A 17,940-nucleotide genomic window follows, 5' to 3' on the forward strand; every position below is an offset into this window, starting at 1 on the left:
TAAACAGCAATGGAATCAAATTCTCAACCCTCCGTTAGCTAGTGGCATTTGCTGCTGTAATTTTTTATTCCCGCTTTCTTAGACCTAGGAGTTGAAATGGACGTAAAAGACAACTAAAGTGCCTACTGTTGTTAGAATATCATGAAGACAATTAGGTGACATGAATACAGCCTCACATGTCTTAGAATTTTCTGATTAGCTGTGACAGCTTTAGATGAAACAAGAAGACACATATTTCTAAACAAGCTACATAAGAGGGAGCTACATAAGAGGAAGACTGAGCTACATAAGAGGGAGACTGTTCCCATCAGAACGATCTACTCAGGAGGCTCATGCGCCCTAGAGTGTGGTTGTTAGCACCATTTCCACTCTGCAGCCTCTCAGGGCTCCATCCTCATCAGCCGAGGTCTAGACTGATAAGAGACAATTAGAAATACACTGCACACTTAAAGAGATTTGGTATCATGAAAATGTGGCATAGAAATGTGACACTAGGACTTAATCCTGGGCTTTATTGCTGATGAAAACAGCTTGCTAAAAATAGTTTCCACCGTCCTGCAGTAAATCCATTTTCATCTGCCAAGTAGTGTTAAATGCACTCCTCTTTCACTAAACTTTGAATGCCTTTTCGCCTGTATTGTTATTCTTGTATTCCAATATTGTCATAGTGAGTAGATTCTGGTTAATACTGGTTCTATGTAACAGTCCGTTTCAAGACATTGTTTTCCTGCAGACTGCACTGTGATGCAGATTGCCATAAAATGAAATCAGACTGGCTATATGCTGTTGTCATGACCGATTTAGATTTCATGAGAAATTGTTAAATGAGCAGAGAAATGATGAAAACTGATGAACAGTATGTTTGGGCTCAGTCAGGTGAGCAGAGGAAAGAGTATAAAATGGCAAAAAGTGAGCATTACTAATTCCTCATTGAACGTCTGCATTAGATAACAGTGGTGGGGTGAATGATTAGATGCTTTGTAATCTGGGTGATGCCCACAGGTAAGCAAGTCTTTTCTTTGAATATGACTCTTATTTCTGTTAGAGAATTCCCACCTTTTGGTACTGAAATAGCTAACATAAAATAGCTGCTCAGAAAATGCCTTTCAGTATAGCTAGATCAGAAGAGTAAGTTCTAATGTTCTGTAGCTCTATAAGGTGACTACAATAACTTATTGTATATTTTTGAATAGCTAGAAGAATGGATTTTGAATGTTTCAACATAAAGAAAATGATAAATGTTTAAGGTGATGAATGTGGTAATTACCTTGAGTTGATCATTAATTGTGCACATGTATTGAAGTATCACACTGTACCCCATATGTAGTTATGTGTCAATTTAAACAATTTAAAATGCTTTTGAATAGAAATAAAATCCTTCACAATTTAACCTTTTCTTAAAAGACCACCATCAAAATTTTCAAACAAGCTTGGAAAATATTTTTATGATCTTTAATAAATGTAATCAAACTTCCTAAGCACTTGTGAGAAACTCGTAAGTATAATTCAAAATTTCACTGTGCATCTAAAATCTGTTTTCTAAACTAATTGTCTATATTCACTGTCACAGTTGGAGGAAAGCAAGATACTATTTTTCTTAAGTTGATTTGGATATGCATAGTGATACAAGCCTAAGAGGTCAGACAAATAAGCTTAGAATAGTAACACTAGCTAACATGATTTATAGCTATGCCATGCACTGTGGTAAATGTTTTAAAAATGTTTGTTTAAACATAACAATGGTTCAAAGTAGTTACTATGACTATCTCTGGTTTATAGATGAGGAAATTGAAGCATAGAGAAGGTAAAGTAATGTGCTTGACCTTAATGTCCAAGGTAGAACAACTAGTTAGTGGGGCAGCTGACATTCACACTTAGGCATCCTGACTCCAGATCCAGTGCTCTGAACCACCATGTATATTGCACAAAATCAAATAGAAACACAGTTAATGACATGGAATGATAATGTGTTGGTACATTATTTCAAAGATCCAGATCATTTGGTTATAGAAATTACACAGTAGTTTAACAATGCTAATATTTAAAATACTTTTGATTTCAGAGAAATGTAACAAATACAGGTTTATTTCATTTATGAAATTGTCTCAATGAAGTTGTAGTTTCAGAAAAGGGCTAGAAGGATCACATACTCTATTAGTTCTTCGTTGAGACACAATGTTGCCAAATCATGGCCCTTTCTTTCAATTGCTCCCCTCCTTTTTACCTCCAGAACTACTGTTAGGTGAGAATCTCTTACGTGGACTTTTACAGGAGTCTCCAAATGGTCTTCCTCAAACCCGGTTTGTTCTCCATATTGCTACAAGTAGTATCTTTACAAGCCAACCAACAAAAACCACTATATTACTCTTTTCCTCATTAATCTAAAAGACTTAAAACATTGTCCTTAATGATTGGTCCCCAATGATAATAGATGAAAACTATGGGCCTTCTCCCAGTAAAATTAACTTTCTACATTCCTCAATATTCTCTAGAACTGCTTACTAGAGATTTCTAAAACTCCACCTTCAACTTGCCTCCTCTTTGGATATCCCACCATATCTGTCCCTTCAAATACTCTGCACTCAGGCTCCATTAAACTTTGTATTATTTCTCACGCTTGGAATATTCTCCAAGTACTTTTCTAAGTGAATTGTTATCTGGAATACCATGCTGGAATAGAGGAAGACCTTATGATATGGCTATGTCTAGGATTCAAACCTGCAAGTTTGGGACATTAGTTGATTACAAACTCAATTTCATTATTGGTAAAATAATGATGATAATATTTCAGAGTTTTCTAAAAGATCAAATGATATGAATGAAAGGGCTTGGGGAACACCTTGTAATAAGTACATGTCACTATCTTCAATCCCAGATCAGTTATCACTTTCTCTGTGAATCCTGACTTGCTCCTTGCTCCTTCTCTCCCTAACCCAATCCCCTCACTCCAGCAAGTAGATTTCATGTTTTCCACTCTGTTTGCACAGCAGCCAAAGGTGATACCTCTAAACTTGAAACATTCTTTGGCATTTATCTGTTTATCTGTTTCTTCATCTAGACCAGCAGGTCTTAGGTCAGGCGTAACATTTAAGTCACCTGTGAAGCTCTTTAAAAATCCATGTCCTTGGCCAATTGAATCTTGAGTTTCTGGTCTGGTATGCAGTGATGCTTTTTAAAGTTCCCCAGGTTGTTTTAATGTACTAGTGTAGACAATAGACGACAGATTGACTCCTTGAGAGCAGAATTTTATCAGTGAAGTTCCATCGCCAGCATGGAGCCTGGATGTTATGCAAGTGTGTATGCAAGTGGTTGTAGAGTGAATGAATGAATGCGTGATGGCCACCTACCAGTCCTTCTGAATATACATTTGATAAACTTCAACTTGATTATGAAAATGCAGCATTAACATATTTACACAATGGTAATCAATACCTAAACAGAGAAAGATATACTTTAAGCTTTCTTAAAATCTTCATATTAGTTTAGTCAACTTCCTATTTATGCATTTATGTGATTATTTTTCTTTCATTATTTTGGTTTCCAAAGTCCTATTAGCTAGGTGGTTTTAACCTATGAATCTCTTAAATATCTTGAGCTGAAATTAGCAGTCTACTTACTAGAAAATTTCTCATTTTTGAACTGCTATATATAATCCTTTCTCGTCTAGCATTTGTTTTGCTGCCTTCCTCTCAAAGTGTGTAAGTGGATTTATATTTAACCTGTGCTCTTTATTTTAGTAATCCATCAATAATTGTATTTAGCTAGGAAAATATACACAGTAGTTTGGGGGAAAGAAAGCAAAGAACTAATGGCATTAAAAGCATAGTTCTAGTAATTTGTTGAAATTAACTTTTTCATAATGGCTGGTAGAGCTTTTCTGAATGCAAAACGAAAGCTGTTATAAAATGTTTTTCAAATAGTAAATAGTGTCAGAGCACCATGACTAGTAAAATCAGCTTTCTCATCTAAATGGGAAAGATTCATAAGTTTATTTTCAGAATTTGATTTCAGAATGGCCTCTAGACACTAAAGTTGAATGGTGAGTAAGAAAAGCAGATTCCTATCTTCTCTGATAAAGAGGGTCATGACTTCATTATCTCATGTCTAGTGGAAAGTGTTATCAGCTTATCAGAAAGAAAGTCCATTGCAAAAATGTCTCTGTTGGGGGATCTTCATACTAGAAATACACAGGCTGAATATCTTTATTGAAATATAAGTGGTTGATTCTGAGACTATATTTAATTTCTTTAAAATGTTATTTTCTCTTAGGTAATCAGCTCTGATACAGGGTCCACTGTTTCCTTCTGGATGATAGACACCAGGCAGAAAATCAAACAGTTTACTGGTTGCCATGGCAATGCGGAAATCAGCACTATGGCCCTTGATGCAAATGAGACTCGGCTTTTGACTGGCAGCACAGATGGGACTATAAAGGTGCGAACACAATGACGCTTTTCTGTTCAGATATGAGGAGACTAAAATACTATGCCAGAAGACATGGTTATAGATATTCTCATTTTTGCCTTTTTGGCATTGCAAGAGGAGAAATAAGAGCGAAATAACTCAAACCATCTAATAGCAAAGCTGCTAGAAAAATAAACCTCTGGAAAAATGAATAATTTTTCTGAATTATTTAGAATGAAAAAACTTGGCTTACTTATTTCAGAAAGCCGCTTTTTCAGTGTACTGAATACAGGTCTACTTTGGGGAATACGATTGCCTGGATAATTTCGTGTGCTAATGTCTCTAGTTTTCTTTTAAAATTTATTAAATGAGAAATCAGGACCACTTAAGTAAACTTTAAAAAATATAGATGTAAATTTTTCAAGAAATAGACATTTAATGGTAAACCTATTTTGTAATTCTCATTTTTGTTATGTGAAATTCAGATAGTGAAGAAGGATAGTAGAAAGAATAATCGTAATTTTATGCATTCTAAACTAACATGATTTTATGGTTCTAAGTTTTTTTGTTGTGTAATTCTCATTCATTTTCTTAATGGTCAACTTTTCATGAAAAACTAGATACTTGCTATCTGAAGTTATGCCTACCAGTGAACCTTCTCCGTACCCTTTAGCCCCAAGAGTAATGAGTCTGTGATTGGAAATGGTTTGTGCCACTTAGAGGCAACAGCAGTAATCTCCTGAATAAACTTTGAGTGTTTCTCAAACCTGCTATAAGTGGGTATTAGTCTGCCTTCCATGGTGTAGTGTATGATGCATTCAGTTAAGCTGTTGAGGAGGGTGATGAAAAGCTACCTGGATATGGGATAAGTAGGTAGAACAGCCTAGAAATTTAAGTATTCAGGGGGATCACAGGCTGGCAATCATTAGTATGAGGACGGTGCTATGGTGGGTTGAAAAAGGAATCTCTGGAAATCAGTAGAAGTTGGCCTAGGAGAAGGTTAATGGAATGAGGTATTAAGTGGAGATTTGGGTTTAAGTAATATAGTTTACAAGAGAGCTGATCAGATGTGTGAAGGTACCAGGACAACTGTAATCCCAGTAATTGAGGTGAAATAAAAGAAATAACTGGAGCTAGAGTATTAAACAGTAGTTCAGGGAAATAGGAAAAGCCAATATCTCACCTAACAGTCCTGAGGTGTGAGAATAAACTGAATATTGGAGTGAATGGATTAGGTTCTGTTTACCTCTATCTTGGAAAGTAACTAGGTATAGAATCTAGGGTAAGGGGTACCTTGTAGATGTTGCTAAAATAGTCCCAAGCTGGGCCGGGCGCGGTGGCTCAAGCCTGTAATCCCAGCACTTTGGGAGGCCGAGGCACGTGGATCACGAGGTCAAGAGATCGAGACCATCCTGGTCAACATGGTGAAACCCCGTCTCTACTAAAAATACAAAAAAATTAGCTGGGCATGGTGGTGCATGCCTGTAATCCCAGCTACTCAGGAGGCTGAAGGAGAATTGCCTGAACCCAGGAGGCGGAGGCTGCGGTGAGCCGAGATAGCGCCATTGCACTCCAGCCTGGGTAACAAGAGCGAAACTCTGTCCCCAAAAAAATAGTCCCGAGCTAAGGGACTTGGTAGGACCTGGGGATATTCAAGTCTTTGCAATAGCTAACTTGTGGAAATTGTTTTAGGTGGACTTGGTAAGAGCCATTTTAGAGGAAAACATAGTGACATGGATGAAGAGTATGTGTGTGCCTCAAGTCCCAACTGAAGCTTTGACAACTTAGAAGTTAATGGGAATGTAGTAGGATAATAACTGCTTCTGAAGGTGCATTTATCTTTATCACAAGAGCACAACAGAACTCTGAAGTCTGGCAACTTCGGTGTAAGACACAAATCAGGGCTGAGTTGCTTTGGCCATATTCTATGGAAAACATCATTTTTGTTTCTTCAATCTAATTTATAATGTAGAATCGAAATTCAGTACCTATGTAATCAAAGACTTAAAATTAACTTATTCATCATGATTTTGAAGGGTCTGTTTTTATAATTAATGCATGCTTACAGTAAAATTTTGAAATAAAATAGATATATAATGAAAATATATAATCCGTTTCCAGCTCCTTCTCTGAGGCTACCACTGCTGTTGTTTTCTTGCGCATCCTTCTAGCCATAAGCATCATTTGTTTATTTTCATTCAGCTTTTTTTTCCCCCCGAGACAGATTCTCGCTCTTTCACCAGGCCGGAGTGCAATGGTGTGATCTTGGTTCACTCCAACCTCCACCTCCCAGGTTCAAGCGATTCTCCTGCCTCAGCCTCCCGAGTAGCTGGGATTATAGGCACACGCAACCGCACCCAGTTAATTTTTGCATTTTCAGTAGAGACGGGGTTTCACCATGTTGGCCAGGATGTTCTGTGATCTGCCCGCCTCGGCCTCCCAAAGTGCTGGGATTATAGGCGTGAGCCACGGCGCCCAACCAGTCATTCTTTGTTTGCTTGTTTTTAGAGACAGGGTCTCATTATGTTTCCCGGGTAGGTCTCAGACTCCCAGGGTCAAGTGATCTTACTGCTTCAGCCTCCCGAGTAGCTGGGATTACAAATACGTGCCACTGTGCCCTGGCCATTTGTTTCTTGATGGCAGCCTACTTCACGTGCTGTTCTGCATTTGCATTTTTCTGTCTTAGTTGCCGACTCATAAATGGATACAATGACTTTAGCTAATTTTTATTCCATGTTTACTATGAACCAGGCACTATTTGAAGCACTTCACACACATGTATGTGTGTATATCTGTAAGGTTGGTACTCTTATCCTGAATTTTGCAAATGAGGAAACTGAAGCCCAAAGAGTTAAGGCAACTTGCTTGAGCTTCCAAAGGTGGTTGAGTTTTGGCAAAGTCTAGGAAAATGGAGATGACTCATTTTTCTTTATGGCTACATTATATGCTGCTGCATAGATATTCCTTATTCTGATTGTACAATTCCTTACTTACTAGTGAGCAATTACATTGATTCAAATCTTTTGCTTTTTAACAATGCTGCAAGAATATTCCTGAAAATGTCATTTTACACATATGAATGTATCTGTGGGATGATTTTCTAGAAGATGAATTTTTAAGCCAGAGGGTATATGCATTTTTTTTTTCTTTTTGAGACAGGCTGTAGTGGGGGTGATCTTGGCTCATTGCAACCTCTGCCTCCCGGGTTCAAGTGATTCTCCTCTGTCAGCCTCCCGAGTAGCTGGGATTATAGGCATGCACCATCATGCCTGGCTGATTTTTGTAATTGTAGTAGAGATGGGGTTCACCATGTTGGCCAGGCTGGTCTCAAACTCCTGATCTCAGGTAATCCACCTGCCTCGGCCTCCCAAACTGCTGGGATTACAGGCATGAGCCACAATGCTTGGCCTGCATTTTAATTTCGATAGCACCAGTGTGACCTCTGTGTATGAGGGGCCAACAAGGTTTCGTAGTAGTGCTTAGTCTTAACTGCTACTAATCTAATGATGCTCCCTTTTAAAGTATGCCTATTGGGCTTAAGTTTTCACTCCACTGCCTGAGCAGGTAAACTAGAACTGCTTGTGCCCTCTTGAGGACCGAGTCTGGCACCCATTAGCAACTGGAGATTTTGACCAATAGAGAATGAGAAATCTAGTAAATGACGACTGTTTCAGGGTCTGTATCAGCTGTTTAAGCATCCCTGGGGAGTCAAGTTCCTGCGTCACAGATGAAGAAGCAGAAATTTAGACACAGTGAAAACATCAGGATTTTAGGATTCCAAAATGGTTTTCTTCATGATTTTATATAGTCTGTTTAGAATACATATTAATGTATAGCATTTGAAGAACTATTAGAATAGATTGATCGAGTTACCAGAAGAGCCTAAAATACAGTCATGCACTGTCTAAAACATTTCAGTTCACAACGGAATGCATATACGAAGGTGTTCCCTTAAGATTATAATACTGTGTTTCTACTGTACTTTTTCTATGTTTAGATACACAAATATTTACCATGGGTCAGTACATACTATACAGTTTTGTGGCCTAGGAGCAATAGGCTATGCCATCTAGTCTAGATGTGTAGTAGACTGTACCATTTAGGTTTGTATAAGTACACTGCATGATATTGGCACAGTGATAAAAATCACCCAATGATGCATTTCTCTGAAAGTATCCTGTTGAGTGATGCATGATTTTATATAGGAAAAAGTCAGTTTCTCCTACCATCACACTGAACACAATACACGCCTCTGGTCACCAAAATGTGTGTGGGGATTTTTCCCACACGCCAATTCTATGGTAGATTTTCCAGAAAACCAGTTGGGTGTCCTCCAATTCAATTCTATTCTGACACCATCTACTTGGAGATAGCCAGATCCCACAGGTTGAGGGTTCAGTCTGTTTCTTCCTTTAGATGCCAGTCACAAAAATAGGTTGTAACTTGTGCTTCTGACTGACAGGCTGTAAGTCAGCATTCTTGTGACCTCCTTGGATCTGATTAACTTGCTAGAATGGCTTACAGAACCCAGGGAAACACTTGACATACATGTATTCATCAATTATAAATGGTGTTACAAAGGATACAGATGAACAGACAGATGGGAGAGATACATAATGCAAGGCATGTGGACACACTTCTATACTGGGCTTTTCACCCACCAGCAACCTCCACATATGTTCAGCTGTCTAGAATCTGTTCAGCTTCCATACTTGTGTTTTTATGGAGGCTTCATTACACAGGCATGATTGATTCCATCATTCACCACTGGAGATGAACTCAACTTTAAGCCCCTGTCTACTCCCTGCAAGTTTTGGGGTCGGGCTGAAGTTTCCACCTTTTAATTATGCCTTGGTGTTTGAGAGTGACCCCCACCCTGAAGCTATGTAGGGGTCCCCAGCCTGGAGTCATATCATTAGCATACTAAAAGACACAACTAGAGAGAGTCTGATGGTTTTAAAAGTGGATATGCGAAGAAATGGCGATAAAAACCAAATAGATATTTCACAGTATTACGAGAGTGATATCGTGGCAAAATTCAATGACGAGTTGATTTTCTTTAATGACTACATATCCTAAATGAATCCTAGTTCAGACTGTAAACAAAGGTTTATCTTCCTGACTCAAAGGCGGTTTTTTCTTTTAAAGATATGGGACTTCAATGGATATTGTCACCATACTCTAAATGTTGGGCAAGAAGGAGCTGTGGATATTTCACAAATCCTCGTTCTTAAGAAGACAATACTGGTTACAGGCTGGGAGAGGTAGGATTATGCCTCATGGAAAACTATAGGAAGGTAAAAAGGAGAATGTTTTTAATTGAAATGTAAAAGAAAGAGCATAAAAATCTGGCTATGTCGTTGACTTGCTGGTGACCTAGGTGAGCGATACCCTAGGTGAAATTGAATGCTTAGTGAATAAAATATTAGGAGATTGCATAACTTGAGTGGCTTTGAGAATTGTTATGAGATTTTCCTCTGGCTTTGGAAATTTTTAACCATTTCAAGTGGGCATGTATTATGACTTCCTAGGTTCCAAAAGTTTCCCAAATTTTATAGTTAATCAATTCTTAACATGTAAATTGCATTCCTTCAACAGTAAAGGAAACTCATTACTTCTTTTCTCTTATTTTCAATTGCCGCACAAGAGGGAAATGGCTCCCTGAGCTCTGTGATAGCTCCTCCTTTCTAACAGTGCAGAAAAGGGCTTTCAAAAGGCACTTACTCTTCGAGGAGCATTTCGTCCATTTCATTACAAAGAAAATTACTTTCCTTTTTTTCTGAGAGAACTAAGGATCATAAACAGTTCTGTGGCACTCTATAAGCACTAGGAACATTAAAGTGTGATAGGTTTTGAGAATATATTGTCAATTAAATCAACAGTTCACAAAATATTGCTCTAATAGGTAACCGCCCAATGTTATTTACTATAGAATTATGATAATGCTTTGAAGCTAGGATTAAAATCAGACTTTATAGCTAGAAAATCATCAGTATGTATTTGGAGATTTTTATCAATCACAGGGAAGAGTTTTTTCTAATTAAAATACACACCAGAAAACAAAGTGCCACACACTGCCTTATTTTCAGGAGTAATTTGACAATAAAAGTTTAAGCATAGCCCCATTATTCTACTTAAGAACTAACTCAATCATCATCTGTGAAGGACAAGACTTCTTGACATCTTTGAAAGGATTTATGATCCATATCAACCTACAACCACTCCAGTCTATGATCTAGTGATCTCTATAATTAGAAAATGGCAATGAATAAGTTCTTTGCCACGTGTGGCGGCCAGCTGATCCAATTTAAGTTTTAAACATAGCAAAAAGGAATTTTTAAAAATGATCAATTCAAGTCAAAACTTGGCAATACCATTTACTTATTTTTAGATATCCATAGTTAGGAATTAGCATCAACTATGTTTTTGATTGCTTACAAGGAAAATTAGGAAAGATTAGATGTCGAGTCACCTATAAGTGGTTTAAAGGAACATCTATTGTTCTGTGTTGGTGGGTGGTCACGTTCTATAATTTGGGGAAGCAGCTTTGGGAAAACTGGAATGAGTAGGAAAAATTATCACTTTTTCCATCTGCCTTCATCTTTTCCATTTTCCTCAAGGTTGTCAGGACTAGGATACGTTGGTTCAAATTCAACATTGAATGAATACATTCTTAGTTATTTCACTTTTATATTGAATTTAAAAATTATACATTCTAAGCCAGGGACTTTTAGATTTTACAGAATCAAAGACAGAATTCTTGTTACCAGGATGCATTTAACAAAAGAGGCAAGAGGGCAGAAAACTCTTCAGCTATAGCGAGAGGAGGATGGACCATTGAGCCAACTGCTTATAGTTTAGTGATTAGAGAATAACTGGAAGATTGACAGTCATCTTATTAAACTTTAATACTTGCTTAGAGTCTGTTAAGTTGTAGCTTTTTACTTCAGACTTTATCTAAATACAGAGATTGATTCAATAATTATGTGGAGGATGGGATGGTAATTACATTTTTGAGTACTTAAATATGTCATCCGATTTATTTACAGTGCTGTGTAGCATTAGCCACTTTGCACACATTATCTAATTTCATCCTTAGCATCATGTTGGAAAATAGGCAATATTTTATAGATACCTCATATACCTGTCTTCAGCTCTTATCTCTGTAAGCTCAGTTATCCATTTTCTTGCTGTATGTGTCCGACTGCCATCCCAAATTCCGTATGTTCTCCACTGAAATAATTATCTCCTTTCCAAAACTTGCTTCTTCTATATTGAACTTCAATTGCCAGAGACGCAGATATCCACTGTGGTTCTCCCTCTTCCCACACGAAGTCACTAAGTCGTATCTGTTTTATGCCCTGAATATTTCTTAAACCTGCTCCTGTAAGTTGTACAATATTAGTATTATTCAGGGCATAACTTCTATTTGAGTGAATGCCACACAGCCGTCTATAACTTGTCCTTTGCCCTCCTAATGCCCACTTCTCACTTCTTAAATAGATTCAGCTCACTTTAGCTATAATGATTTCTTTTCCCAAGGAGTTGTGTGTTATGTCCTTGCTTAAAACCTTTTAGAGTGTCTACAAAATAATTCTAAGCCCCCTCTGACCTGGACCTAATTCTTTCATTTTCCAGTTTCATTTTCTCCCGTTTTGTGTATATTCTAAACTATCAAATAGCAGCCTGTTTAGGGTGCTCGAATACAAACCATGCTGTTTCACACCCTTATGTCTTTATTCTCTTATCTAGAAATCCCTCTCAAACGTTTTTCATTTGGCTAACATTTATTCCTATTTGAAGACTCGTTCAGATATCTTCTCTGCCAGGACATTTCCCTCAACTCTCAGTATAGAAGACTAAATGTCCCCATTTTGTCTTTGGGCTCTCCAGCTTCTTGCATTTTCTTTAATATGGATATTTGTGTATGTGTGCATTCCTGGAGCTTACTAGATGCTTGGTGATATTTGTTGAGTGACTTAATGTTTGTTGAATGGACAGGGAAATTAAGGATTAGAAAGATTAGTTACAGTTGCATTCCTACCGAGAGGTAAGCAGCATAGATATTAAAATCTATTCTATTCTCTCTTCACAATCAGAAGTCTAAGTATTAGCAACTTAAAAAAAAAGGGCTACCGAGGCTTGAAGAGGTTGGGTAGCTTGACCAAGGTGACAAAGTTAGTAGGCCACTGGGTTAGAATTCTGTGCCAAAGCCAATACCTCTTTCTACCACTCCTGAGTGGACTGATAGCAAATGGCATCACACCATGAGACAGCAATTATATACTTTAAATGATTGAGTTCATTTTAATTGAAGCTAATGAAACAGTACATATGAAGAAACACATAACAATTGTGTTAGTAAGCTAAATATCTGAGTTGGTAAGTTGCTATCTTTCTTCCCTTTCCCTTCCTATGTGTATTTTAAAATTGCACCTAGGTTAGAAATTACAGTAGGCCGAATGTGAAGAATCATGATTCCTGTTTCAAAGGCATCTATTTTTTTATGGATGGCAGGTCAATACATAAAAGACAGGATATGGTAAATAGGAATGTTTGGGCCTAAGCAAAATGAACTATAGAGAGCACGTGTTAGCTATTTATGAACAGTCATTCATATCTAGAGAGTTTCTGTCAGTAAAAAGTCCCAAATTTAGCACCATACAAATGTGTTTCTCATTATTTTAAGCAAAATATACTTAGAAACTAAGTTGTGAATTGGCATAGAGTCATTCAAAAATACCTGGTTGAATCCCTGGCCATATTTATGTTGATCAAATTAAATGACTAATCAGTTAACTTTGCATTTGTTCAAAGTAGGCATACATATAGTTCTAGTAAAATTAAATACTCTTAAGATTTTATCTTGCCTCTAAAACCTATGATTTTAACATATTTAAAGGTCTCTAAAAAAATAAAAATTAAAAACAGAATCCAACCAACTTATCTTTTATCATGTTGGTTTCTATCCCTAGTGTGCTTTCATCTTGCAAATCCTACCCATCTTCTATGGTACAGTTCAAGTATCAGTACTCAACTGAGCCTTCTTTTACTTCTACTCTGGCCTTTCATGGCAGTTGATCAGTACTGCCTTAGAACTTCCCACATTTTACATTGAATTTCAGTCATTTTGTGCTTATGGCTCTGTACCCTGCTATCACAATGTACAGTGACTTCCGCATGGCAAATTCTTATAGAATAAGTGAAAAAGCCCAGAGTAGAATAACTAATCTAGTAGCCAGCTGAAGAATGTGCCAGAGATGGGTAGACTAGAAGCAGTAAAATTGGTCAGTAGGCTGTTATGATCATTCAGCCATGAGATAGTTAGCACTGAACTAGCAAGCTGTCATTGGCTGTTAGAAATAGTAAGAAATGAACATGTAACATATTGCATAGCTAAAATCTAAATATTTGATTTGACTGGGGAAGAGAAAGACACTCAAAGAGGCTGGAATGTTGGTCTTATTTGGGAATTGCAGACTGAGGGCTGGTATGGAGGGAAGGTGTCAAATTTGGATTTTTGGCAAGTTGAAATCTTGCTGATGGAAGCATATGGAACTGTCAACTGGCAAGTGGAAACTATTTCTGGCAAAGGTTATGAATGAAGAGAATTTAAGAGCCATTTGTATGGAAATGATGTTAGAACTCATGGTGATGAGATCTCTAAGCCAGCTTAAGTGGATAGAGAGAAGTGAAGGAATGACAATGAAGAACGTTCCATTGTGTTACATACCACATGTTTAAAAGAGTGAGAAGGGAATAGAAAATGAAGAATGGAGAAAGATCAGGATGGAGAAAGAAAGAGGACATACTCAAAACTCAGGCTGAGAAGTAACACTAGTAGGACAAGTAGCCCTTTAGAGCTGTGAGAATAGGAGATTTCAGGAAGGTGAAGAGAGAATGATGGTGAAAGACACTATAGCTATGGTTGCAAATGCTCACTTGAGATGTAGATGGCTCTAGAAGAAAAAAAAAAAGGCTTATCACAGGCTGATAGCCAGAGCTCAAATCAAGTGGAAACAGGTGGTATTAATGTCCCAGCACTGGAATCTTTACCCTTCTCCCTTCCCCACCAGGCACAAGGCATTTCATTCTTTGCCCATCCTGGCCTGTCCTCAGATTTATCAGCAGCTCCAAGATATTGACTTCTCTAATATTGTTCTTTCTGTTCAAAATGCATCTGTCCTATGTCCCACTTCTTTGGAGTGGCATTTTCTAAGTGTGTTCCACAAATTTTGGTTCAAGATGCTGTAGACTCCAAGAGAATACATTCTGTGACCAGGTAAGTCTAGAAAATGCCACAAGAAGAGTTACCATGCTAAATGTCCTGAGAAAATTTGATGGAAAAAGATTTAAGTACAAAACATTTGTTCAGAGACCTATGCTCTCTTTTAATTGTTATTGCTATAAAACTCAGTGATTTCATAACACCCATGTGAGGAAACTTTCCTTTAGGGTCGTGGCGATGGATAATTAATTTGATAAATGGCTACATGGTTTGTTGTTAATGACTATGAAAGGATAATTAACCTTCTATTGTCAAAATTTATAGTTTACCAGATAATTTAGTGAGGTAATAAAAAATGTTTAGTGTGGGAAACTCAGTATTGTGGATGTCAAGTGGAGATAAATTTTGGGCAGCATAGTCTTTTAGAAGTCTCGAGTCACACCATTCAAGTGGATAGCGGCTACTCAATATCTACATCAATTTTAGATCCACAGCTAAATTCGATATCCTTTTTGCTAGGGCTATTACTGTGTTTCGACCCCAAAACTTCAATCAATTTTTCATCCAGCCTGAAGAATGGAAAGGAGGTGTACAGCACCATGACGACATCTTGTGTGCTGCGTTTTTACCTCCACAAACTCTTGTTACGGGTAAATTGAACTTTCACTTAACAATCATTGGTAAAGTTTGGTTTATTGTGGTTTTGCCTCACTCAAAAACACTTTCTCAATTGCTCTCTCTCATATATATATATATGTATGTATGTGTGTGTGTGCGTGTGTGTGTATTTTGAGATGAGGTCTCACTGTCACACAGTCTAGAGTGCAGTGGGGCCAGGTCTCAGCTCACTGCAAACTCTGCCTCCCAGGCTCGTGATCCTCCCACTTCAGCATCCTGAGTAGCTGGGACCATAGGCGTGCCTCATCATGCCTGGCTAATTTTTTTGTATTTTTATTAGAGATGAGGTTTTGCCATGTTGTGCAGGCTGGTCTCAAACTTCTAAGCTCAAGCAATTCACCTGCCTCCACCTCCCAAAGTGGTGGGATTACAGGTGTGAGCCACCGTGCCTGGCCATATATTTTTCAACTTATGTATAATTATGTGTCAATCATATTTGTGGGGCACAACATGTTTCAATACATGTATAAATTGTGCAATGATCAAATCATGGTAAATAGTACATTTGTAAATGTACACATCTTAGTGATGAGAACATTAAAATTTTCTAGCTATTTTGAAGTATACAATACATTAACACTAGTCATCCTGCTATGCAATAGAACACCAGAACTTATTCCTTCTGTCTAACTGTAGCTTTTTTATCTGCTGACCAATCTCTCACCCTCACCCCTCCCGTCTCCTCTCCCCATCCGCTGGTACTCACTATTCTCTATTTTTATGAGAATCACTTTTTAGATTTCACAAGTTATATGTGATATTTGTATGTGCTTGGCTTACTTCACCTAACAATTTCCTCCGGGTTCATTCGTGTTGCTGTAAATGACAAGATTTTATTCTTTTTATGGCTGAATAGTATTCCATTGTGTATATATACCACAGTTTCTTTATTCATTGATGGACATTCAGGTTGATTTTCTATCTTGGCTGTTGAGAATAATGCTGCAGTAAACATAAGGATGCACATCTCTCTTCAACATGCTGATTTCATTTCCATACCCAGTAGTGGTATTTCTGGATCATATGGTAGTTCTATTTTCAATTCCTCCATAAAGGCTTGTTTTAAAGTCGTTTTCCATAAAGGCTACACTAATTTACATTCCCGCCAGCCATATGTAAGTGTTCCCTCTGTTCCTTATCTTCGCCAATACTTTAATCTTTTGATTTTCTGATAGGAGCCAATCTGACTGGAATGATGTCTCACTCAGGTTGTTTTGATTTGTATTTCCCTGATAATCAGTTGGACGTTTTTTCAAATGTCTGTTGGCCATTTGTCTTCTTTTGAGAAGTTTTATTCAGGTCTTTTGTACATTTTAAAATCAGGTTTTCCTTGTTGCCGAGTTTTTCTTATATATTTTGGATATTAGCCCCTTATACTATCAGATGTATAGTTTGCAGCTATCTTCTCCCATTTTGTAGGTGGTCTCTTTGCCCTGTTGTGAGTTTGCTTTGAACATGAATAGATTTTTGAAGAAGAAATGCTTGCTCTTAGTCCTTATTTCTAGGGAAATGTATCGGTAGTTCCGATTATCAGCTCCTATGCCTGGCTGGCTGACTTCCCATCACGGTTCCACCAATTGCCAAAACATAATAATGAGCAAGTTATTTAAACTCTAAATCATAGTTTTGTCTGGCTGATGATGTATCTATATTTTGGCTTATAATCTGTGCAAGCGTTTAACATGGTGCTCAGCATACAATAAGCTCATCCATAAATATTAGCTTTGATTTGTATTGTCCATTTTCCAGGAGCAGCATTGGGCTGTCGGGTACGAATCACACATTGGTGGCACTTAGATGTTTCATAATGTGAACATATTAACTGTTTGGCATAATTTAGCTGAGATAATGTTGACAAAAGTCTGTCCTCACAAAATGTCTACAAATCCAAGCTCTTAAAATGATTCATAGGCATGATTTGATGCAGTGTATTAAAGAGAATGAAAAATTGTTTTATTATTTCTGGCCAAAGAATGCAATTTATAGACAGATTGCACCATGAAATTTTCAAGTCCATATTTTGACAGCTGAATTTTTTTTTTATAGAACCAAAAATGTCATCAATTAAGAGGAATGAAAACTTACAGAAAAAGATCCAGGATATCTATGAAGTGTTACAATGTGAGGTTTACTGATCTATCTACATTTGAAGTTCCCCTGTTTTCAGTATTAACAAAATTACTTTCCAGTAAGTCCAACTCTGTAGGTAAATTAGCTTTACAGCTACTGGAAGGCCACTCCTGCAGGGAAGATCACATCCTGAAATGTGATGGACACTCAAGTATAAAACGGCGTGGTTGTTATTGTAAAAATATTAGTAAATTTTTGTATTGGTGGGTAGACAACCTCTTCATTCTCATCCCATCAATCTTATGTAGAAATGTTTGATGAGTCACTGCTAGTAAAGCATAGGAGAAGACAGATATGTTTATGGACAGCTGAACTCCATTCCCTTGGTGCAATTTGTGAGTTGCACAGATTGCTCTTTCTAGGACAGTGCAAAGTTTGGTGTGCTATTTCTCTCTCCTCTCCCCTAATCCCCAAAGTCACCACGTGTACAACCTACCCAAACGTTTCTTCTGCTATTCTTGCCACAGACACTCTGCACAGTGGGTAGGTGTCCTAACCAA

The 17,940-nt window shown here is 37.5% G+C and overlaps 1 protein-coding gene across 1 annotated transcript in view; it reads left to right on the forward strand.

Moving 5' to 3' along the window:
- Positions 1-17,940, forward strand: part of WDR49 (WD repeat domain 49) — a 142,514-nt gene that overhangs the window by 81,452 nt on the left and 43,122 nt on the right. Inside the window, 3 exon segments of the mRNA XM_032261357.1 lie at positions 4,270-4,434; positions 9,553-9,668; positions 15,152-15,282. Of these exon segments, the coding sequence (XP_032117248.1) occupies positions 4,270-4,434; positions 9,553-9,668; positions 15,152-15,282 (412 nt within the window).

The sequence above is a fragment of the Sapajus apella genome, unplaced genomic scaffold (assembly GCF_009761245.1).
Source record: "Sapajus apella isolate SASKATOON/1434 unplaced genomic scaffold, GSC_monkey_1.0 scaffold4, whole genome shotgun sequence".
Classification (NCBI taxonomy): domain Eukaryota; kingdom Metazoa; phylum Chordata; class Mammalia; order Primates; family Cebidae; genus Sapajus; species Sapajus apella.